We start from the raw sequence: 25,159 nt of genomic DNA on the forward strand, positions 1-25,159 counted from the left end.
TTTGAATGTCTCCAGAGAAGGAGACTCCACAACCCCCCTAGGCAGTCTGTTCCAGTGCTCTATGACCCTCACTGAGAGGAAGTTTTTTCTCAAATTTCAGTGGAATCTCTTGTGTTCCAGCTTGATCCCATTACCCCTTGTCCTATCATTGTTTGCCACCGAGAAGAGCCTGGCTCCATCCTCATGGCACTCACCCTTTATATATTTATAAACATTAATAAGGTCCCCCCTTAGTCTCTTCTTCTCCAAACTAAAGAGACCCAGCTCCCTCAGCCTTTCTTCATAAGGGAGGTGATCCACTCCCTTAATCATCTTTGTTGCCCTACGCTGGACTCTCTCCAGCAGTTCCCTGTCCTTGAACTAAGGGGCCCAGAACTGGACACAATATTCCAGATGTGGTCTCACCAGAGCGGAGTAGAGGGGAAGGAGGACCTCTCTCGATCTGCTAACCACCCCCCTTCTAATACACCCCAGTACACCATTGACCTTCCTGGCCACAAGGGCACAGTGCTGGATCATGGTCATCCTGTTGTCCACCAGGACCACCACGTCCCTTTTTGTCTCATAGTGTACCAAATTACCACATGTCCAAGTGTAAAAGATTGATTGTCAGTTATTAGCAGGGCACATACCTTTACACCTTTTAGGCCTGCTTTTCCTTTCAGTCCTGGCAACCCCTGAGGTCCATCTTTACCCTAAAAGGAAATATATATATATTTTTTAATTAGGTATTAGCTTTTATTCAGGCTAAACAGGCTGTACACTTAGCAGCAGAGGCTGTACTTAACTGTGCTAGATTCTAACTCTTGTTTTGTGCAGTGGGGGCAGATATGGGACTTACACCTCTATGCAGCTGGCAGTGCACAGAATGTGTGTCTCATCACATCTACTCTGCCCACAACAAAGTGGTAGTCAAGTCTGTTTGGGGAGTACATACAGAAATGCTCAGCAGTCTGCATTTGGATTTGACAGGAGGCCAACTAGACCACACATTACTGATGACACTGATGACAAATATTTTGAAAACTACAGTGTTCCAGTAGAACAAATAGTGACAGCTGTCTGCAAAGTCCTCTTCAAATGTTCTATCTTTTAGACATTTACTTATCTAAGAGTTAAGAAAGTCTTCATTTATTCCAAAGTTGCTGAATATGCTTGCAGCAGGTAAATTCCAGGGTAGGATTCTGTCTCCTCCCTAACAACTTTCAAACTATGAAAAAATGGACACTTGGAAGAAATCTACTTTTAATTTCATACAGAAGTGACAGTGAATAGTGAGACAGAGAATAGTGAGATATTAATATATTTGCAACATGCTACTGCTAACTGCTGTCCTGTACTGAATCATGCCATTGGCATTAGCTTGTTCCCATCTTCTACTGAAATCCTGTTTGACTTGACCCGCTGAATATATTCAGTTCCTACCAAATAGGATGCTTCCTGAGGACATGCATCTGACAGGGAATGTGTGGTACTACATGCATTTCACCCCATTTTCCATTCTAAACTTCTCCAGTCAAATTAATCCCAAACAACCTTTGAGTTCATCTCATCTACACGTAACATTCATATACTCTTCCTATGTGATTCTGTGATTCTGTGACTGGTGTGATTGGCTAGAAAGAACTCCCAGCAGCTTTATAGTCAGTGATTCTATGAAGTGATGTTATTTATTAGTTCAGTTAGGACACTGGAAAAAAAAAAAAAAAACACAACACACAAAACAACAACAACAAAAACACAAAAAAACAACCACCCAAACAAAAAACAAACACAGAAGGTAAATTAATTATCTTTTCCTTAATGGCATTTTGGTAATCTGGACAGCTGTGATTACGGAGCCTACTGCTCAAGTTTCAGGGGTGTACCAATTTTAGAAATAGGTTATATAAACACATTAGGGGAAAAAAAAGCACCTGTAAGACTAAACTTTTTTTTTCTCCTGTTATTATTTTTCTTGCAGAGTAACTAGTACCAAGTTTATAGACAGGTGGCAAACACACCACCAACATAAATATGGGGCATAGCTGTTTTATTGCTGAGTGAAGCCACAACAATTCAATGGTAAAGTCGCATAGGGACATGCGAGATCAGAACCCAGCTGCACAGGGACAAAAGACTATCTATAAAAATACAGGACAATTGTTCATTTCACAACATATAACAAAATGCCCCTGATAGGAAGTAGGATTGTTTGACAAGAATTTGTTTGCAAGGACAAAACAATTGGTTTTGAAGCTTTTGAATTACAGTTGAAGAGTTTTCTATTCAAGATTTCCCCATTATTTTGGTTCCATAGAATTTTCTTTGAAAATGTTCAGCTTGAAAGCAATCAGACTTCTGTTAATACAGAAAATTTAAATCTCTTATCCATAAACACCCTAATGGTACATAACTTGAGTTTAGCTTAAGTATTTGCAAAACCAGCTACATTTCTCTGAACATACCAATGCATGCAGGCAGCATTCATGCAGGAGCTGAATAATGCATCCTATGAGTGACTATTGAATGATTTATTTAATACCTTAAAACATAGTAGTTTTATTTGTTGTTCACTTGCAGGTGGCAGGAATGTAGAGGATGTTCACAGCAGTGGTGGGTGACAGTATACAATGGAGGAACAGGCATGATAATGATGAGAGCCTCTAGGTGGGAAGGTCTTGGAGAGGGGAAAGGTGCACAAAGTGGCAGCAACAGGTAATGAGGACACAATAAGGAGGTAAAGCATCAACAGAAGACAGATACGCAAGAGCAACTGAGACACTCATGGAATATGACAACTAAGGATTTGGTATTGTGTGCATTGCTGGGAAATTCCTCACCATGGAGGATACATGTGCAATCTGTCAGTGGCTCATGGTGAACTGACCTACGGATGGGAGTCATTTGGAGAAGGGAAGAAGGAATATTACAGGAAGAAGACAGCAAATGTGACTGAAGAGAGGGTAAGATAGAGGAACACAGAGAAAGGAAAGCAGGAAGAATGAAGCAGAAGGTACAGCTGAATTACTGCACAAGAGTTAAGGGGTGAGAGGTACATCTGAAAATTTAATAGCAGCTGGAGTTAGGAGCAGGGAACATAGCAGCATGTGTCTATGAAGGGTCAATGAAGTGCTTTGGTTTGCCCTGGAAGAGGTCTGGGTCTGAGTATGTCCCCTTTTTGAAGTTTCTCCCAGCAAAAAAGCCAACCTTACAACCTCACAAGAGCTGGACTTTTTATACAGCTCTTTATGGCATGACACGCCTCTTTCATTGCAACTGGGAAATAATGAATTGCTCTTAGAAACCTGGGTCCTGCTCTCCCGGCAACCTGAGGAAGTCAACTACAACACTGGAGCTGCCTTATAAAGAGGGCACATGGAGAAAGCACTTAGCTGCTTAAGCTTCAAAATAGCTGATTGTCTCATTAAAAAAAAAAAAAAAAAGAGTTGGGTTTTTTCTTCAGTTAACCAAAGTATGTATAAAAGAGTACTTACAGGTAACCCATTTTTGCCAGGAACACCCTAAAATAAAACATTTTTATTAGAAAAGCAAATAAAACGTTGTAACAAAGAAGCAATAAAAAAGCAATTAACTATAGCTTGATGCGTCACACAGTGACAACATAAGAAATCAGAATGGTAACAAATACTGTGTCACAGTGTGATCTGTTTTGCACCTCTGCTTAACTGGATACACTTGCGCTGGTAGTTCAGAAGGATATGAAGTGTGAAACGTCTTGGGTATACAGAAGCCACTGAGCATATGAGTTCTAAAGTCCAGCAGTTTTGAACGTGATGGCGGGGAGTGTGGTGCAGCACTGTAAAGGCTGCCCAAAGAGTTTGTGGCATAACCACTTCAAGAATGTCAGTATATTGGCACATCAGTTGCTTGCCTTGTGCTTGCTGATTATTGTATCTTGTCAGGCCCTTGTATATCTCTTGGCACATGCAAGGCAGATATGACACTCTTGAATTGATTTGGTGGGACTTAAACCCTGTCTTGTAGAAGTACACCTGATGACAGTGTTTGAGGCTGTAGAGTTTCAGCCCTTTATGCATGTGTGATGAATTACTATTACCCTTTCTAAAATACATGTGTGCTTTCAATAGACAGAAAATACTCACAGGCTGACCATGTTGTCCAAGTTTCCCTGGAGGTCCAGGAGGTCCTTGGTCTTTTTTCTGTGTGTCTTCCACTTCTGGCATTCTTGGAGATCCTGTCGGCTCATCCTCTCCTTCTTGACCTTTCTGGCCCTGAGTAATTAAAATGTGAAATATGAAAAATGTGTTGCATTACTTTCCCCATTTTTCACTCTCTTTTCCCCTATCTTTTCCCTCTCTCCTAGAATTCCTGCTTCATTCAATGCAGTCAGAAGCATTTTAAGCAACATACAAACAGTATACTCCATTCAGCAAAGACAGTCCATATTAGAGATTATTCATATAAGTACAAATAAATTCCTTGCTGAGGTAAATAAAAAAAAAAAGAGGGCTGGTTACCTAGACGCAAAAATCATGATCTGATTTCATATCTACACAAGTCTGCACAGCCTAAATCAATAATGCATGTCTGAAAAAGACCAGTTTCACAAACTCAGTCTGTCTGGGAAAAAATAGCAGAAGTTAGATGTTTAAGAATGCTTTAGCTGACTCCCCTGGGATATATAACTCTTACAAAAGAAGGCTACATATTCAGCTTGGTTAAAAAGGAAAGTGACAGAAGATGAAATGGGGAAACTGATAGCAAAGAGTAAAAATGGGCAACAAGCAAGAGCAAAAAATTGCTAAGCATCAGTATTTGGTCAAAAGAAAGTAAGAATAATAAAAATAATAATTTAAATACAGCAGGAACAAAATAAACCCTTTTAGTGGTGAAGCCTGGACATTAACATATATGTAAATTAAAATCCAGTATACAGGATGGAACAACTAAGTCGTTTTTGTACCATATTTTGAAACAAGTATTACGATTTACTCACACTTTATAGCAGCAATGAAATATTTTGTGTTCCATTAGTAGCTAATGAAATCAGGAAGGATGTAACATAGTGACTATCCAAGCATTTTAAAATTAGCAGCATGACAGCTTTCAGCAAAGGATCTGTTAGCTGATTTTTTAAAGATCTTTCTGGGTTTTGTCATTAGGGAAGTTCCTAAAGACCAGAGATCTTTTAATCTGGTCTCATTGGAAATTTTTTTCCCATCTGGAAAGTGTTAGAAGAGAACTAATTAACTAAGCTGTGAGTAAGGGAATAACCTGAGTGAGGTAACAGGGTTGTTGATACAGGTTGTTAGAGCACCAAAGGAGCTAGTGGATGTTATGGCAGGACCCCTCTCAATCATCTGCCAGAGATCTTGGGGGTCTGCAGAGGTCCTTGCTGACTGGCAGCTAGCCAATGTTATTCCGATCTACAAAAAAGGCATGAGGGAAGACCCAGGGAACTACAGACCTGCTAGTCTAACCTCAGTTCCTGGAAAAACTAATGAGAAGATTATACTTCGTACTATTGAAACACATTTAAAGAATAATGCAATCATCAGGCACACTCAGCATGGGTTCACAAAGGAGGTCCTGTTTAACTACTTTGGTTTCTATGATATGGTTACCAGCCTAGTAGGTGAAAGGAAGGTAACGGATGTAGTTTTTCTGGATTTTAGTAAAGTTTTTTATACTATCCCTCACAGCATTCTTCTGGAAAAACTGTCCAGCTCTGGGATCAGCAGGATCATGATGCACTGAGTGAAGAACTATCTGAACAGCAGAGCTCGAAGGGGTGTAGTGTATGAGGCTACATCTGGATGGTGACCACTCACCAGAGGTGTCCCTCAAAGTTTAATTCTAGGGCCAGTTCTGTTCGATACATTTATCAATGATCTGGAAGCAGGGGTTGAATACACCCTTAGCAAGTTTGCTGTTGATACCAAACTGGGAGCTGCTGTTGACTCTTTTGAGGGACAAGAGACCTTGCAGAAGGATCTAGACAGATTGGGGCATTGGGCTATGATTAATGGTCAAGATGTCAGATTCTGCACCTAGGAAGAATGCTGGGCAAATATCTTAACTAGGAGAGGAGAGGCTTGAGAGCAGCCCTGCAGAAAGGGATCTGGAGATGCTGGTTGACAGTGGGCTAAATAATAGTCAGCAGCATGTGCCTTCACAGCCAAGACAAAAAACTGCATCCTGGGCTGTGTTAGCAGAATATAACCAGTTGGTCAAAAGAGGTGATTATCCCCCTGTATTCAGCATTGGTGCAACCTCACCCTCACCTGCAGTTCTGGATCCCAGAATTTAAGAAGGATGTTAAGGTACAGGAATGCATCCAGAGGAGAGCAACAAAGCTGGTGAAAGCATCTTTTTATTGTGAACGCCAGGAAAACTGATGGTTACTTTTAAAATGTATTTTCCATCTCTGGGTGTTAGCATATGCAGCTGTCAGGAGGCAGCATAGACTTCTTTCTTAAAGAATAACTAGGAGCTGCAGACATTTTTTCGGTGCAATCCATGCAGTCATTCCTTGTCAAGACATGGAATATAGGATCAATATCTCGGGTGGTAATTCAAGTAAAATATAGTTTATAAAAGGATAATTTGCATAAACTATAAATTATCAGATTAGTCTGCAGGCAACTAAGGACAGTCAGTAATACATACTTCAGGTATGGATTCCTCCAAAGTTTAGTGTGTTTTAGTGTTGATATTCTGTTTGGATCACCTGATAATGAAGTACTGTGATAATGAAATGCTTCTTTGCACTTGCTACTTCACACAGAAGCACCTGGTGAGCACTCAAATGCTGTAATTTTAAATCTTTTAATATGCCACACTTCTGAGAAGGAAGCAGGACTTTCACCTGCAAAATAGTTAGTGTAAGACCAAGATGTCTGCTTTTAGGGAATAAAAATTGTGTTTTTTTTGATGAGGATTTATGTTGGTTATTTTTTTTGTTTCTCACTTTGTTAAATACAACATGAAAAAATGCAAAACTGAAAGAACAAGTTCATTTTGTTAGTCAAAATCTAAAAACTATTTCAATGGTTATAGACTCAAACATCCACATAGTGTCACTGCTTTTCAGCCTGAAGTCATGAGAGGACATTCAAGAATTTAAAAAGTAACTTCTGTTTTGGCATGCTGCTAAGATGGAATAAAGGCACCAACTCAGAAAAGCACCTAAAATTCATGTGTTTTCCTGCTCTTCTGACAAAAACATAAGGTATATGATAAACCTGTTGTACAGACCTCCTCTCTGCTTACTCCTGGCAAAACAGTAGCACCAGAGCCATCTTCTTCTCTTGAGATTGTCTGTACAACAGTGGTAGACTCCCTGTTGCTTTGTTCAGTTTTCATGACAGCTGATTCTAAATAAAATAATGACTTATTAATGAGACACAACAAAATAAAACCCACCCAGAAGTATTTATAAGATCACAGACACTGCAAGTTTTATGAAAAAGGAAAATATTTAGATTATGACAAAATACATCCCAAAGATAAATATTAGTGATTTTCTAACTGAAAATTTTAAAAGGAAAGAAAAAAGAGAAAATTGAGAATAAAATTATAATGCAAATTCAAAGGACAAAAACTGTATTGCATCATCTTCTTCATCTCAAGCTCTAGTCTAATTGTTGTCTATTTTTCAGCTATATAGCATAAAACGTAAGAAGCATGTAGAAGAAGTATGTATGAAATTTAAACAGAAACAATGTCTTTGGCCTTATTGAGATAACTGCCTTTAGTTTTTGTTTTCTAGGAGTGTACTGTACACTGAAATTGTCTTATTGGTGGAGGACTGAATTCCTCAGTGCATTATGCCCTTCTGCTATTACTTTCCTGCCTGCACTTGCATCTTAAACATCCCATTGTTGCATTAGGCAGATTTACATCCTTTGCAGGAAACATAAGTAGGGAATAGTTTTTTATCCAGTGATAGTGTTGAGTTTTCCATGAAAGATTGTGTTCCATGATAACAGAACGTCATAAAACTAAATACCTATCTTAAATTCCTTTTAAAAGTGCCACAAGACTTTAGAGCCAGTACCACTATTTGCAGAGGTATGTCTCAAGAAGTGTCATGCTTCTTACTGACCTGAGCAGAATGAAGAGGATTTTTCTCCTTTCATTCCCTCTGGCTAACACTTGCACTTTACTGTAGTGTTGGAGAGTATCACAGCAGCAGCTCTTCAGGTCAACTGCTCAATTTTATCTTTTTTTTTTTTTTTTTAATTTTAGATTTTAAAATTGTCCTGGTTTTGGATGGGATAGAGTTAGTTTTCTTCCTAGTAGCTGGTATAGTGCTGTATTTTGGATTTAGTATGAGATGTTTTAGTTGTTGCTAAGTAGCACTTACACTAAGTCAAGGACTTAGCTCTGCCAGTGAGGAGGTGCACAGGAAGTGAGGAGGGGACACAGCCAGGACAGCTGACCCAAACTGGCCAAAGGGATATTTCATATCAAATGGCATCATGCTCAGTATATAAACTGGAGGGAGTTGGCGGACGGGAATAGCAACCACTGCTTGCAAACTGGCTGAGTATCAGTTGACAAGTGGTGAGTAATTGCATTGTGCATCACTTGTTTTATGTATTCTATTATTATTGTTATTGTTTTCTATCCTATTAAACTGTCTTTATCTTAGCCCATGAGGTTTACCTTTTGTCCAATTCTCTCCCCGATCCCAATGTGGGATGTGTTAGAGAACAACTGTGTGGTGTTTAGCTGCCTCCTGAGTCAAACCACACAGTCCTTTTAGCACTCAATGTGGGGCTTAAAGTGTGGAGATAAGGACAGATCTGCCCAGAATGTGTTAAAACAAATTCATTCTTTATATGTATATTTGTATATATATATGTAATATTTATTATGTTAGTTTAATAGTTGTTGGTTACAATACTGTTTTATTTGTTCTCAGGGTTGTGTTATGCAACACCCTGCTTGCAGTGTGTGTTTCCTACAGTGCTGTTTATCACCTCCAAGAGCTGGATCCAGGTTACTGTTTTGTTGTACTGTGTAACTCTGACTTATGATACAATAAAGTTATTGTTTGTGAGACTAATCTGGTATTTGTACCCAGCATTTCCATCATGTCTGTACTTTGGGAGTGTCGAGTGGAAATGATTAATAATTACATTCTTTACTCCTCAAGAGACGCAATCTATGGGAGAGCTGGGAAGGAGCAGGGATGGGACACTTTCCCTTGTTCCTTCAGCTTCCTCTTCTCTTTCAGACTAGTTAGAATAGCTCTTGAGAATTTTGAATATCCTTGGGATGTTCAAGCCAGCATACTCCTATTGCTATGTCTCCTCAATGTGTTTTAGGCCAGGTTTATAGTTAAACAAATATTTAGAAATACCACCCAGAGATCTGCCCTGAGGCTGGATAGTTATGACTCACAGGGTGTATGGGATAGTATGGGCAAGTTTCTAGGACAGTGGGTGCCTCCAGTCTCTTGGAACTTCACTTCTGAACAAGTGCAGAATCCTGAAAAACTAGTAAAAAATTTGGAAGTAGTATGTTGTCACTCTGGCAACTCCAGAGAGACACAAATCACTGCAATGTGCTGGGGCCTGTCCCGTGCCTGCTGAGCCTAGTTCAACACCACTCATACCCTCAAGAGGAAGAGAAGGCCTCTGGATCTGATGACAAAATGACAGGCACTGTGGCCACTCCAACCCCTGCAACAAGCAGGTATATCAGATCCACAAGTATAAGGCTCTAGTAGACACTAGTGCACAATGTAATCTAATGCAATCAAACTGTGTAAAGGCAGAACCTTTCTGTATTTCTGAAGTGACTGTGGGATCCCAACAGCTAACCTTATTGCAGACTGAAGTAAGTCTGACTGGGATTGAGTAGCAAAAGTACCCCATTGTGACTGGTCCTGAGGGCCCATGCAACCTTGGCATAGACTGCCTCAGTAGAGGGTATTTCAAGGACCTGAAAGAGTACCGTTGGGCTTTTGGTATAGCTACCTTGGACACAGAGGAAATTAAACAGCTGTTCACCTTACCTGGTCTCTCGGAGGACCTTTCTGTTGTGGTGTTGCTGACGGTTGAAGAACAGCAGGTGCTGATTGCTACCACAACAGTGCACTGGCAGCACTGTGAATTGATTTGTCAATAGGGGAGCCAAGAAGAGATCAGCAAGTCTTGCTCACCCTTTAATAATCCTATATGGCCAGTGTGAAAATTTAATGGAGAGTGGAAATCAACAGTAGACTATCATGGCCTGAATGAAGCCATGCTGCTACTGAATGCTGCCATGCTGGACATGCTAGAACTTCAATAGGAACTGGAGTCAAAGACAGTCATGTGGTATGCCACAGCTGATATCTCTAATCTATTTTCCTCAATTCCTCTGGCAGCAGAGTGGCAGCACTGAAAATATGACAGCAGATTTTCACATACAGGGCAATGACAGACTCAGACCTAGAGAACGTAAATTATCTCCCTCCCCCCCAAAAAAAAAGAAAAAGAGATAGAGAGAGTCAGTGCCTTGTTCTTTAGGTTTAGCTCCTTCAGAGGTTTCTTCTGATCTGTGATTTCCAGAGGAATCATTTTCTTCCAAATAAGACAGCACAGCTGCGGGGGCTTCCACAGGCTCAGCCAATGTATCTCCTGGCTAAAAAACCCCACCAAATCCAAAAGAACTTTTTAGAGAAAACACTTATCACATATTTTAAAGCAAGAATCAGTGGATTAGCTTCCTCAAAGAATAGTAATCAGAACTACCACATTTATGAAGTAAAACAGATATCAAGAACATTCCCACCTAATATCTGGCCAGTATTTGTCCTTATCCTTATGCTGCCCTTAGAAACATTAACTGTCATTGCTATCATAAAATCCAAAATTTATTAATGGCCAATATATATACCTTCTTTTATTTATAAGTTTCAAATTTTTTTCACTTTCTATTTCATTTTTCCTCTTTACAGCACATATCTAGTTTCTGCTTATCAGCAGATGTCATACTAATTTGGTCAAGCTCTTGAGAAATACTAGCACAATACCCTTGAACTTCATTCCTCTAAAACAAGTGATGTACACTTGACAAACCCATAGAGAGAGAGAAAAATGCAAGGAACGTCAAGTTATTGCGGGTCTAACAGCCTAGAGCTGGTTGGTATCCACCCTTCCCCATGCTAGCTGTGGGTGGGCAAGAATTGGTGATGTTAATAACCTGTTATCAGCTGCATGCAGGAATGTAGAAAGTCTACTCTCTACTGGAATTAGAGACCCAGAGAAGTTCTGTCTCAGTGTAGTGAGGAGATTAATTCATGCAAACCTGCATTCGCAATTTAAATAAAATTTAAAAATTATTAAGTTTCCATGGTAACCTGGAGAAAACTTAATGGGCAAAATGAGAAAATAGGGCTTGCTGAAAGAGTTCCTGAGTTGTCAGAAAAAGGAAGAGAGGTAACATCATTGGCATTATTTTTATCCCACTGTTTTTGTATCCTTATGAATACGCCAGCATGAACCTCATGAAACTCAGCAAGAACAAACACAAAGTCCTGCACCTGGGAAGGAAGAACCCCTTGTAATGACACAGGCTGGGGACAGACAAACTGGCAAGCAGCTCTGCAGAAAATGACCTGGGGATCTTGGTGGACATCAAGCTGAATATGAAGCAGCAGCATGCCCTGGCATCAAAGAAAGCTGTGTTAACAGGAATTTGCACTACAGAGGTATAGGGAAGTGATTATCCCCATTTATTCATCACTTATTAGACAACATCTAGAATACTGTGCCTGGTTTGGTCCCCTATTACAAGACAGATATCAATAGAGTGAGCTTAGTAAATAGCTTACAAGGCAGACAAGTGCTGGAGCACTTGTCCTGTGAAGAAAGGATGAAGGAACTAGTCTTCTTCAGCCCTGAGAAGAGAAAGCTTATGGAAGACCTAGTGGCAACCTACCAATACCTACACAGGGTTCATCAAACTTCGTAGTGGTGCTTGTCAGTAGGACAAGTGACAATGGGCATTAAGTTGAAAAAAGAGATATTCTGACTGGATATAAGGAGAAACATTTTCACCAATTAAGATAGAACTGCATTGAAACAGGCTGTACAGTGAGGTTCTTGTAATCTACATCCTCAGATATTTTGAAGACCAGATTGGAAAAAGCTCTGAAATGTGTGATCTGACCTGAATGATGACCCTATTTTGAGCAGAAGCTTGAACTACATGACCTTCCTTCCAATCCAAAATATTCAATGATGTTTGATTGTATTTTAATTATTGTTAGTTCATAAAGGTGTAAGGTTAATGAAACAAAATGGATGGTACTGTTCCTGGAAATCACACAAACCCATCACTGCAGCACACATGAAATACCTTGAACATTTGTGAACCAACAATGAAAATTGTTGTTCCCTACTTTTCCTTTTTGGCAGTGCCTTTCTGACGTATAGAGTAGTTCAGGGTATATTTTTATGAAGATCCCTACAGATAAGACATGACAAGGACAGTTTTTGGCTGAATAATCAGTTAGCACGGAATCCATAGGAAAATTCTTCATGAAGAGTCACCTCTTCTACAAGTGTTAAGTGCACGTTTTTGGCTGAGTCTCTGAGGACTTTTTTGCTGATTCACAAGGCCCATTAGATGGAAATATTCTGAAATAGTCCAAAGAATACTAACCATTCCTATTGAACAGTACGGAACAACTCAACAAAAAAAATACAAGTTAGAATATGCACCATCCACATTGCTAAGTGCCTTTATTCACAGATTTCATTTTCAATTATAACCTTTGACTTGTTTCATTCCAGCTCATCATAGCAATTTACTTCAAAGCACTGATTTAAAGAGTTTGTTCAGCTGTTTTTCAGAGTAGAAGATCTTATAAATAAAAACTTTCTCAGAAACATCTGTCAGTGACTGTACTGATAGTCAAAATGCCATTTTTTTCCCTGTCTTGTTTAGTATTTCTCAAGAATAAACCCATTAAAACTCCATGGGCAGTCAGTCTTGAAGGCATACAAATCCTGTTGAGTCATTTAGACATTTCTAATTTAGCAATAGCATTAAACATTTTGCTAAAGGAAACTACATATTTATTGTCATGCTGATATGGCCTTTTGAAGTCTCCAATCATTTTAGAAAAAATATGTGTGTGATCCAATGAAATACTTTCACATGAAGTTCTTGCATTTTGAAGAAAATAGTCATTTACTGGCCTTTCAGACTTACGAGATATGCTGAGGTTATGCTCAGAAACAATATTCTTGTGTGCTGTTTGTAGCTGAGATAAGTTTAATTTTCTTCATAGTGGCTAGTACAAGGCTATGTTGGAGATTTGTGCTGAGAACAGTGTTGATAATACAGGGATGTTTTAGCTATTGCTGAGCAGTGCTTAGACAGTGTCAAGGTCTTTTCTGCTCCTCGCACCACCCCACCAGCAAGAAGGCTGGGGTTGCACAAGAAGTTGAGAGAGGACACAGACAGGACAGCTGACCACAGTTGACCAAAGGGATACTCCACACCATATGATGTCATGCTCAGCATATCAAGATAGAGAAATAAGAAGGAAGGTGGGAGTGATGGTGTTTGTCTTTCCCAAGTAACTATTACGTGTGGTGGAGTCCAGCTTTCCTGGAGATGGCTGAACACCTGCCTGCTCTGCCCATGGGAAGTATTTTGCTTTGCCTATTCCATAACCTATTAAACTGTCTTTTTCTCAACCCCTGAGTTTTCTCACTTTCACCCTTCTGATTCTCCCCTCCATCCCACCAGAGGGGAGCAAACGAGAAGCTGTAGGGTGCTTGGTTGCTGGCTAGGGTTAAACCATGACACCTTGCAGAACAAATAAAAGCCAAAACTTCTACTATTTCTCTACATAACTTTAAACAGTGTTGTAATTGTGAAGATTATTGATCAGAAACTTAAAGGAATAGCTAAAAGAATTCAATTTTTTCTGGATAGACTATAGAAGTTAGACATCTTTCCTGAATTAGCTGCAGTTGTATCCAAATGAGAAAAATGAAAAGCACAACAAGATTTCTTGGGTTAGACTTGTAGTGTGATGCAAAATTGAGAGGAGTCGTCAAGGTACCAGGTGATTTTGCTGCCATTCAGAAGAACCCCAGCAGCCTGCAGAAATAAGCAGAGAAGAATCTCCTGAACTTCAGCAAAGTAAAATGCAAGTCCTGCATATGGGGAGGAATTATCTCATGCAGCAGTAGTGGCTGGGGGCCAACTGGCTGGAAAGCACCTTTTCAGGAAAGGATGCTGGGTATAACAAGAAGCAAAGGAGGCCAGCAGCATCCTGGTGTGCATAAGGAAGAGTTTCAACAGCAGGCTGAGGTGATCCTTCTGTATTAAGCAATGGTGAAACCCTCATCTTGAGTACTGTGTCCAGGTCTGCTCTTGGCAGTACATGGACATATTGGACCAAGTCCATCAAAGGGCCATATAGATGATTAAGGAAGTAGAGGTTTTGACCTATGAGAGGAAGATAAGAGAGGGAGAACCAGTTCAAGGAGAGAAGGCTCATAGCAATCTAATCAGTGCATATGAAATCCTGACAGGAGGGAGTAAAGAAGAATGAACCAGACCCTTCTCAGTGCTAGCCACTGAACAGAAAAAGAGACAATGGACAGAAATTAAAATGCAAGAAATTCTGTTTCTGCATCAGAGAAAAACTAGACTGGAACAGAGAGGTAGCAGAGTCTCCATCCTTGGGAAATCCAAAACTCACTGGCACTCAGCAAACTGCTCATTGAACAACCTGCTGTACTCAACTCTGCTAGTTGGACAGGACAATCTTCAGAAGTCCCTTTCAAACTCAGCTAGTCTGTGATTCTGTGAAATGCACAAAGCAGGCCAAAAAGACTTTAATGAGCTATACATAAAAGGCATAATGATTAATATGAAATCTCTTTTCAAACACACCAGGGGGAGGAAGCCAGGTCAATACACAACTCAATTGAAAAAAGACTGCTCAGATAATCTTAAGCCATAGGAGAAAAAAAAAAAGTTTTCTGCATTCATATTGGCCACAGAAGAGTAGAAATTCTTGCAAAATTCTTGGGAAACTCAGCAGAGGATATATCTAAAACTGAAGTCTTTGTAAGAAAAGGGTAGGAAACACACTGACAAAGTGAATGGCAACAAATCGTCACAACCAAATGGTATTCACCCATTAATTCTGAAGGTTTCAACAATGAAAAAGGTGAAGCATGTGCTGTATCAGGGAAATGTGACCATGGTTTCTGTAAAGTCCTCTGTCTGGTTTTCTCTGAAGGAATCAATGAGAATAAGCTGCATGGACAGCTTCATTGTGAGGAATGGAGTGGAACATTTCAGCCTGGCACAAAAAGGAAGGGGGAACATGATGTGAAATCTCTAAAATCACAAATGTTTTGGTGAGTAAAGAGCAACAGTTTACTCTGTCTTCCAGTAAAGTAACCACTAAATGAACACTTAGCATATTCAGGAGGGCAAGAAAGAGATGGAAGTCTTTCACAAACAGGTAGCTGAATAAGCTAAGGAACTGTGCAGTAGGAAGCTGAGGATGTTAAAATTCCCATGGGTTTTAAAAAAAAAAAAAAAAAGCAAGAAGTTCAAAGACAAAAAACTCAGCTGAGGTCCACTAAACACAAACAGATACAGTTCTGGCTCAGGTATTTCCTGAGGAGGAAAATGTTACAGAATAAAAGACTATTCCCAGTAACTGTAATTATGTTCTTGATCAGTTATTATACTCTTCAAGTACCGGTTGCTGGTTAGTGTCAAGTATACCAGATTTTTGATCTGACACAGTGCAGTCATTCTTATGGATGAGTGCATGTTGCTCTCACAGGTATCTTTGGAAGTTGCCACATATGAAAAACTAGTGACAAAATTCAGAACTTGCTGTCTTAAAAAGTAATATTAAACCAGAAAGGTTTAAACAAATAAACCAAATGAATTTACCCTTATGGGAAGATAAGAAGGTGCAAGGACTTCTTGTGTTTCAGAAATACCTTCATGGTCTTGAATGCTGCCATTGCCACTGTTGTCCCCTGAAACCTGTGCAAAACCCAATCATGATACCAAGTTCATAAAGATCTGGAAGGAAAAAGTATGGAACTGGCTACTTCAATGTTTTTTTTCTTCTTTTCCTCCCATTGGTCTGTATCATTATGATATTAACTTATTTCAGTACTTACAGCATTTCATGAAAACTATCCTTCAGAACAATAGAAGTCATTGTTCATTTTCTCAAAGGTGTTATAGAAAATTATGCTTTTTGAAAAATTACAGCGTTAGAAGCTGTGTAGTCAAAAAAAGATTTCCCACACATAGATATTTTAAAGTATGATACTATGTTCCCAAGAAGAAATGCTACATTTAGTCTTATGAAAAATGTCTAAAGGTAAATGACTTTGAAATCTCTGAGGCAATGAGGATAGATAAAAAAGTGTTTATAAGAATACTCACATAAGAATCATCATCTTCACAATGATCTTCAGCAGCCCTTGGGTCAGATTTGATTGTCAGATGTTGAATTGAGCCCTACATGAAATGACAAAAACAGTTCAAGGAAAGTAATAATTAAATTAGCACATGTGAAGCAGGGGTGGAGAGGTGGGAATTAAACAAACAAACAAACTCAGGCTTTGTTCTGATTTGTTTGGAAAATGTTCTGAAGTATAAAATTTTATTATAGTTAAACCCAGTTTAAAAATGTAAATATGTTCTTATATTTTCCTTTTACAAAATATAGAAAATGTTGAAGCTGCCAGAACACAACTACCATGTCCAAATGACAATACGGCTGCTACGCTGTATTGCTAGTGTCCCAACTGAAGGATCTAATCCTAGATTATGCCCTAGAGTCTGTAAAGCACTGACTGTTTTTTCTAGTTAAGAAATGCATTGCAGCTCCAAAAATGGCATGTGAAAGCCCCTAAAAATGGAGACAAAGCATGGGAAGCAAATATCAGTAAGTGATGAAGTGGGTCAGGAAGAAACCAGCTTAAAACTTTCCAAAGCAGAAAGAAAGGAGATGGATTTTCTGATTGCAAATGTTTATTTTTTCATAGTTACAAATTATATTTATCAGTCTGACATGCTGAAGGAACAGCAACAGTTTCATTCTAAACATTTAAGTCTTGTTTCTTAGATTACAAAGACTCAAAGTGTTATAAGAAACATGTGGGAGACCTTTTGTTATTATGAGGTCTCACAGAGTTAGCCATGATGCACATGTAGGATAAATCGAGAGCCATCTTACCTAACACATGACCTGCCTCTTCTTGTTTTGCTGACTGTATATTTTGTTTCTCTGCTTTTGTATTTTCTGTAGAGAAGAGCCTGAAGAAACTGACAGATTTAGTCTTTAGACAGACACAGAACACTTTTCTCAGTCCAGTGATTTTTTTCAAGGAGCTGCAATGCTTACAGCACGCAATGATATCTTGTTTGTGCTCTGTCTGCTGAGTACCACCACAGACACACCATGAATCTGCTTGCTCAGGGGTACAGAAAGCCTGAGTCTCAGTAACAAAAAGTGCAACAACTGTTGAGATGAGAAAAGTAGTATGCTTTGCTGTTACTTAATGGCAGCAAAAAAATGGAAACTCCAGAGGAGGAGTAGTTACCATTTATAAACATAGCTATGCCTGACTTTCTGCTTACTCTTTCCTCTCTGAAGTGGTCCTCTCTCCTTGTCCTAGAAGCATGGGGGAATTATAAGCAAGCAACTACTTTTGAAGCAATATTTCTGGTGGTGCCTAAAATATCTCAGAAAGAAAAAAAAAATTCTGAGATTCTATTTTTAGCAATCCTCTAGTTTCTGTATCTTCAAAGACCATGAAAGTCATGCAGTTGGTGCCTCCTAAGTTTGCAGGCAATCTGAGACAACAACTCAGTGAACTGAACCATCCTATTTCTCTTAAAACTTAATAATGGGCAACTCAGATATTGAATAGTCAGACTAACTGAACAATGCACTGAAAAATTATATATGAAAGGAGGCCCAACCAGACACCGAAGTGGTCTCTTGGAAGGGATGTTTTGTTTTCACAGTACGAGGGAATCATGTTTGGATAACACATTTTTCTGCTCTTGTTCTAATCCGTGGCACTGGATGGTGAAGGAAGCAGAATGGAGAGGCCCTAATGTTTCCTAGGTGTTGCTGCTAGCCCATTATTCCAACCAGAAACTCATTACTAAGTCTGCCATGGTAGAGACGGTAGGTATGAAGTATTGTGGTCCCCGTCTGAATCTTGTAACTTTCTTGTTAAAGCTGGTTTGCAGAATTCGGCATCATCAGTGATTCAGCTATATTTGGTTGTTCTTTGGTTTCTACTTTTCTTTATAAGCACCGAGGCTAGAATTTCCTTTTGTTTCCACAAAATAGTTGTGTCTTTTTGCGTTTGGCAGCTAGAGCCTTAGACACATGGATTCCCATTAGCCAGAACAAACCAGCAACTGACATCCATTCAAAGTCATTTGCACAATCTGCTGTGAATTGTTTCTGTTTTGGGCAGTCGATGTGAATAATTCTTGTCATACGAACAGAGCTTGAGGAGGAATAAACCATTTAGCTTTTCTACCCAAAAGCAATTATGACATATGATGCATGAAGAAATGAAGACACAAGACCTAGAGCGCATGTCACAATTAATAGTACTGAAGCAATCAGAATATTGGCTGAAATTTATGTACTCAGTACAGCATATGGAACAGCCTGTTTCACTGGAAATGTCTTACAATGTAAATCACCATGCATTCCTGTCACTATATTTACAGATTTATTGTTGATGATTTCAGTAACTGATCATCACATGTGTTTTTCAATTGGGTACCAAAGTGGTCTCATTTTCTTAAATGCTTGTCATTCCTACTCACTAACTAGGCATTCCCAGTACTACAGTCAACCCATCTGGCTAAGGCAGCACCAGCAGGTAGTTTTCCTACTTTCCCTTTCCACCACTTATTTGCTGCTAAATAACATATTCCTGTAATTCCAGGTGCTTAGACTAGCCAGATAAAGACAGAAGTGCATTTGTTTCTTGCCAGATGGACCTCACAACCTGCTAGTACACCCGAACTCAGGGCAACAAAGATGATCAAGGGAGTGGAGCACCTCCCTTATGAAGAAAGGCTGAGGGAGCTGGGTCTCTTTAGTTTGGATAAGAGGAGACTAAGGGGGGACCTTATCAATGTTTATAAATATATAAAGGGTGAGTGCCATGAGGATGGAGCCAGGCTCTTCTCGGTGGCAAACAATGATAGGACAAGGGGTAATGGGATCAAGCTGGAACACAAGAGGTTCCGCTTAAATTTGAGAAGAAACTTCTTCTCAGTGAAGGTGACAGAGCACTGGAACAGGCTGCCCAGGGAGGTTGTGGAGTCTCCTTCTCTGCAGACATTCAAAACGCTCCTGGACATGTTCCTGTGCAACCTCACCTAGGCGTTCCTGCTCCAGCAGGGGGATTGGACTAGATGATCTTTTGAGTTCCCTTCCAATCCCTAACATTCTGTGATACTGTGAACTTTGGAAATAACATATATTTACTCTAAGGCAAAAGATCCATTTGTTTTTGTGTTGCTCCTTTACTACTTTAGGGGAAAAGACATAAATCTCATTAAATACTGAACAAGTACAAGGGAAGTACAAAAACAAGACAGAAAAACTGTGACATTTCCATTTTAGTTTGGCAATGAGTCAGTCTCCTGTATATTGACAGCTATCATATTTCCATTTGGAAGCTCAATGTCTGAGAATTCCAGTTGGGATGCAGCAGAAAGAATGCTTGCACTCAAGCTAAGAAGGCTTGAGAGATTTGTAGTAGCTTTTCTAAAGCACCTGATAAGCTTCAAGTAATATATAAATTGTAAGCTTTATCTTTTAACTATCTTTGATGCGATAGTTCTGTTCTTTATGTTGAATGTGAAGTAACATTATCTAGCTAATAAGAATTTTAAATACTGATTTTCTACTCAGGTATTATTCTCAGTAGTTAAACAAATGGATACTCTGAAACTGGTCCTTCGTAAAGAGGCCATATAAAGTTAGGTGATATATTTACCTGGAAATCCCTAGTATTCAAACTGAGCATTGAGCTTAATATCTGGATCATGAAGAAAGTTCTGAGGTTCTAGGAACATTTGCATTTTAAGGTATCTGCACTGCCTGAACCCTAGCCAAGTATGGAAAATAGAAGCTATATAATTTGTAACCACATTTGGGATATAACTATTGTAAGCAGACTTTCTCCTGTAGGGAGTACATGCATAAAACACCAAGGCATGGGAATTTATCAGACAGTACTTACTGTGAACTTTTCCAATCCTGTGGCTCCTGCATTACCAACAAATATCCCAGAGCCAGATTCAAATACCAAGGCTTGTCCTGATCTTTGAAACTGAACTCTCTGATATTCTTCACAGTCCATGAACAAAGCGACATCATTTCCCTGAACAGTCGCTGTAAACCTATTCCACCTGTTAGTCATCACTGGCACTTTAAATGAAGCAGCCTCTCGGGAGATCTGGGAACTGGGCTCTGTGTAGTACATAATTATTCTCTGGGTGCTGTCATCAACTGGTGAAAGTCTCATTCCCAGGTAAATAGTCTTCTGTAAGGCATCTGTTATTGCAAATAGCACTCCTCCATGATCACTGTTTGGTTTCATTGTAACTACAATAGTGAAATCTCTATAGAAAGGTGATGGTATTATAGCCCTTGTCAATCGACCGATGTTAGCATCTGGACCAAAGCTGTAAGCTGGAAACCCTCCGTAGCCGGTGACAAAATAGACAGAAGGCGGAAGAGGAACTCCTATTAACTCCATGAGGTCAAGATGTCCTTTTGAGCCTCGTTCTGTAAAGTGTGTGAGAAGAAACATTTTATTTATTCTTGAGATGTACAGCCCATTTAATTTAAATAATTTAAGAAAATCCTTAAAAGCTGTCATGTGATGTTATAATACCAGCAACATACTTCTAATACTTTATGCCATGGTTCACTTAGTACTTAAATACATCTAGCTAAGTACAGGTATCATTCTTTGTCCTTTGACTAACTGAAGTTACAGACTACAGAAAGGTGCATGTAAACATTTGGTGAAACTGACTGCTGGCAAGTTGTTCCTGCAACATATGCTTTACTTTAGTTGTCCATGAACTACAAAGAAAAGTGCTGAATGTGCTCTCAGAATTGATTCAGTGAAGACTGAGCAACATCTTGTTTGTTTAAAAAAAACTGAGATCCTTTATTCTCACAAATTAAGAAGACAGCAAAAGTTCTCTACAAACATGCCACAGTTTCACAAACATAGGATAAAAGTTACCGTGGATTTACTTTAGCTCTTGCAGTTACCTGCTTCTACAACAGATGTTAGATTTTATTTATGCCTCTGTTCTCAGACTCATCTCCTTAGTTGCACTGTGTACATAACAAATACTATTCAGCAATCAAAATTCAGTTTTGAAACAAGAGTATCTTTGCCTTGGCAAACACACATATTTAAGTATCTCTGCCAAACATGCCCAGAGAGACAACTCCTTCCCCACAATGGAGGAGAAATGACAACAGCTAAGTACCTACAGCTAACTTTAACTAGAGTTTTGGGAAGGCATTGTCTTGGTTTTGGTTAAAACAAGACCAATTTAGTGAATAACTGAAAAACTTCACTCAAAATACTAGATTAAATCAGGCAAGATAAATGAATCTTGAGCTTTGCTCTGAAACCTGGGAATCTGGTTCTGATGAAGAGCTAGAGACGTTTTTCAGCTGAAATATACCTTTGTTATTCATTATTCATAGGCAGCACCATCCTGGGCTATGCGTTGCCCAGGAAAGCAGTTTCCATTGTCCTAGTGACTTTGAAAAAATTGGTAAAATGTTGTCCCTGAGCCAAAGATGTTACAATTTAAAGAAATTCTTATCGATAACCTTCTCTGTGTTTTAGCTTTGGCACTTAGTTGCTAAGGTAACTCATTGACTGGAAAAAGTCTGATGTGTTCCATACAGAAACTATTTTCCTTACATATTTTTAGAAAGTATAGAAGTTACATTTAGAAACAGAAAAACTAGCTCCTTATCAAGAGTCTATTTCCCTTTAGCACTTTAAAATGCTTTTCCTGATAGATTTTGTGTCTTCCTAATCAAAGTTAATAATTTTTTGACTGAGCATCTAATGTTGAGTCATGTTTTATATTTACACATATACACACACAAGCGAACCTCAGTTACAAAGAAAATGCATAAGCCATTACTCAAGAGCAAAAGGTAAGAAAAATAGTAAGCTTGGAGGAGAATATACAATCTGTATGCAGATACCAAACCTACTTCAAAAGAACACATGAAAAGTGACCTACAAAGCAGATGGAGAACATTTACAGTGGCCAGGAATCAGCTTATCCAACTTGGATAGAAGGATGCATCCCAGAAGCAAATCTAATGAATTGAACTGTAGTTTCCCACCTCTCTTTCTCAAAGGAAGATTTGGTAAATGCAAAAAAACCCCTTCTAATTCTCCCTACACAGTATGTGCAGCTGCAGTTTCTTAGTCACTTACCAAACAGTAACATACAGAGGCAAAACCACTTTTTTAGCGTAAGCTCTGAAACAAATGAATCATATTTGCAAAAGATGGCAGCACATGACAGTAAAGAAGAATCTGGATTTTCATTTAAATAAAAAAAGTCAGAAGGCTCAGAAACTATCTAAACTTCAGTGAGACTGGGGTGGAAGCTTGTACGTATCCAATACAGAAAAGCAAACCAAGAAGCTTCTTGTCAAATTCTATATGTACAGCTCATCCCCACCTCTTAATGGATTTATTAGGACCTACAGTTACAGTTAAGAGCAGAATATGGACTTACAGCCACAAGTTTTGTTCCCATTCAGTTATCTCAGATAAATTCATGTCCCATTGCTGCAGTTATGTTAAAACAAAAATGCCCTCTTATTCTCTTAAATCAATAGGTATTTTCAGTAAATTTCAGCTAGCAGAGCACTATGTGGCATCAGTATAATTTTGTTTCAAACATGTATTGCTACTAAGCCACTGGATATTGGGGAGTGTCCAGAATCCATCCCATTCATGTCCATGTTTCCTACACCTGGGGCACTGGAAGGTGTGGTACGGAAGCAGGTTTAATTTTAATTATATTTTATCTCAGAAAAAGTAAGTAGTAGGATACCATAAATTTTTATGAGCTGTGATATACTTTGCATTTGTTACCACTTGTTACTGTATTTTATAGTTGGAATTGTTATAGAATTTCCTGATAGCTGGAGATTCCCACTGAGTAGCTTCAGAGACCAGTTAAGAAGTATTGGCGTGTTGTAAAAATCATCTTGTAAATCAATATATGGATGATTTCAAAACTGCAGATGAAAATAGTGGAGTTTTTTGCTTCTTTTAATTGTATTTTTTTGCATGTGATTACCACAATGCTTCACTACTGAAACTGTAAAAATTAAAAAACCACCATTTTGGCATTGGAAGATACCTATTGTGTGTTTAGCACAGCAATCAGTAACAGTGGAAGACCATGAAACTCAAAATCAAGTGAAAAAAACAAAAAACAAACAAACAAAAAAGCAAAGCTTTTTTGGAAACAGGTAAGAGGAGAAAGGTTTACTCATTAAACAGAGAAGGAGACCAAAAAAGAAACATGATATTGATAGTAGAAGGGCAGAAGTTGGAGAAGTTCCTAAAAATGGAGTTACTGGTATAGAAATGGCATTCATGGGAGCCCTTTTGGAACTGTAGCTGAGAAGTGACAGATATTGTGACTTAAGCCTTGGTACTCATCTGACCTTCTCCAGATCACTGTCAGTTATGTGTAGCTCAAGAGAAACATACCTCACCTTCATGCCACATGAACTGAGCAGGATGGAATCACAGACCTGTGGGATCCAAAACACTTTCCCACTGCTCACAAGGGGTAAAGTACAGAGGAAAGAAAAATACCTTCCTGCTTGGAGGTCTTATTACATTTGCTTTAATTGTTAAAGCAGAAAACTAGTATTTATATCTTACAAATAGGAATGGAGGCAGAGGCAGAGAAAGGCCCAGATTCACACCGTTTGGCTTATTAAACCCAACTGTAACTTTCAGATTAGGAACCTTCTTTCAGTTGCATTAGTTGTCTTTACAGAAAGAGTGCAAAAAGTAACCAGTGACACCAAAAGGCAATTTGCTCCAACCTAACAGCTTCTGGAGGCATGTCACTCTCTCATAATCCAGATAGGCAGATTTATCTCTTACCTTTAAAGAAAATGGACCTGTGTTCAACTAGGTGCGGGTGAAGGACATATCCAAAGGTCAGGCTGTATCTGTACTGCATAATTGAGAGCAGTAGAAAAGATCTCTGAACCATTGAAAGAACACAGACACAGAAAAAAATCCCTGGTCAGTCTAACTGGGGCACAGAGCCTGGTTGGATCTTCAGTTTTGGGGACCTAGAGGACTTCTCTCTGGACTGCACATGCACATGACCTCATACTGCTGCTTCCTCCTCATGCCTCCCCATGTGGAGCAAGGTAGTCCAGTGCTGGGCCTCATCCAAAACCACTGAATGATTAGGCCTCATCAGATCAACGTCATTCCACTGAAATCAGTGGAGAGACTCCTTTAGTGAACGTCGCAGGGTTTGCAGTAGACTAACAATGTCTTTATCTCTGGATCTATGTACTTGTTTACTCATTTTCAACAAGTGCAGGTGAAGTGATATACTCTTGTTCTAAGTGTATGCAAATCCATTACCAAAAGTGAATTTGCTTGCCCTTCCTCCCCCTTTTTTTTAATGCTATAAGGAACTTAAAGGTTTATATTAAAATATACCTAGAATCTGGACATTTCTTACAAATACTAATTGTAAACCTGAGATTATTTTTATTTCCTGTTGTCTAACAAAGCTCATATAAACCAGTCTCTGTTTCTATCTAATGCACTGCCTTCCATGCAACTTAACTTCTAAAGTGGTATAAAGTATACTAGCACATAGGCTTTAGGAACCCTGCTTCAACAAAGTCAAAGACTACATGGTGACTGATAAGAACACTGTCAGTGTACTTTTATCCTCACTTTTACCACCAGAAAATATATCAGAAGCAGCATTCAAAGGCAAGGCTGTCAGCCCTGACATAGAGAGAATTACCCATTTTAGCACCATTTTGAAACGTACAGTTCCAAAGGCCCAAGTCTGAAAAAAAAAGAAAATA

The 25,159-nt window shown here is 39.0% G+C and overlaps 1 protein-coding gene across 25 annotated transcripts in view; it reads right to left on the bottom strand.

Annotated features, from left to right (window-relative positions):
• Positions 1 to 25,159, bottom strand: part of COL15A1 (collagen type XV alpha 1 chain) — a 132,804-nt gene that overhangs the window by 70,506 nt on the left and 37,139 nt on the right. For 16 of the 25 annotated variants that reach the window (XM_005510178.4, XM_065052172.1, XM_065052189.1 and 13 more), the window contains 8 exons: positions 20,256 to 20,803; positions 16,411 to 16,485; positions 15,904 to 15,999; positions 10,476 to 10,602; positions 7,222 to 7,340; positions 4,107 to 4,235; positions 3,477 to 3,503; positions 633 to 695 (listed from right to left, as the gene is read on the bottom strand). In XM_005510178.4, coding sequence (XP_005510235.2) covers positions 633 to 695; positions 3,477 to 3,503; positions 4,107 to 4,235; positions 7,222 to 7,340; positions 10,476 to 10,602; positions 15,904 to 15,999; positions 16,411 to 16,485; positions 20,256 to 20,803 — 1,184 coding nt within the window. The remainder of the gene's footprint in view (positions 1 to 632; positions 696 to 3,476; positions 3,504 to 4,106; positions 4,236 to 7,221; positions 7,341 to 10,475; positions 10,603 to 15,903; positions 16,000 to 16,410; positions 16,486 to 20,255; positions 20,804 to 25,159) is intronic. The other 9 variants (XM_065052188.1, XM_065052187.1, XM_065052182.1 and 6 more) reach the window with 3 other exon arrangements.

Source organism: Columba livia, chromosome 2 (genome assembly GCF_036013475.1).
Source record: "Columba livia isolate bColLiv1 breed racing homer chromosome 2, bColLiv1.pat.W.v2, whole genome shotgun sequence".
Taxonomy (NCBI): domain Eukaryota; kingdom Metazoa; phylum Chordata; class Aves; order Columbiformes; family Columbidae; genus Columba; species Columba livia.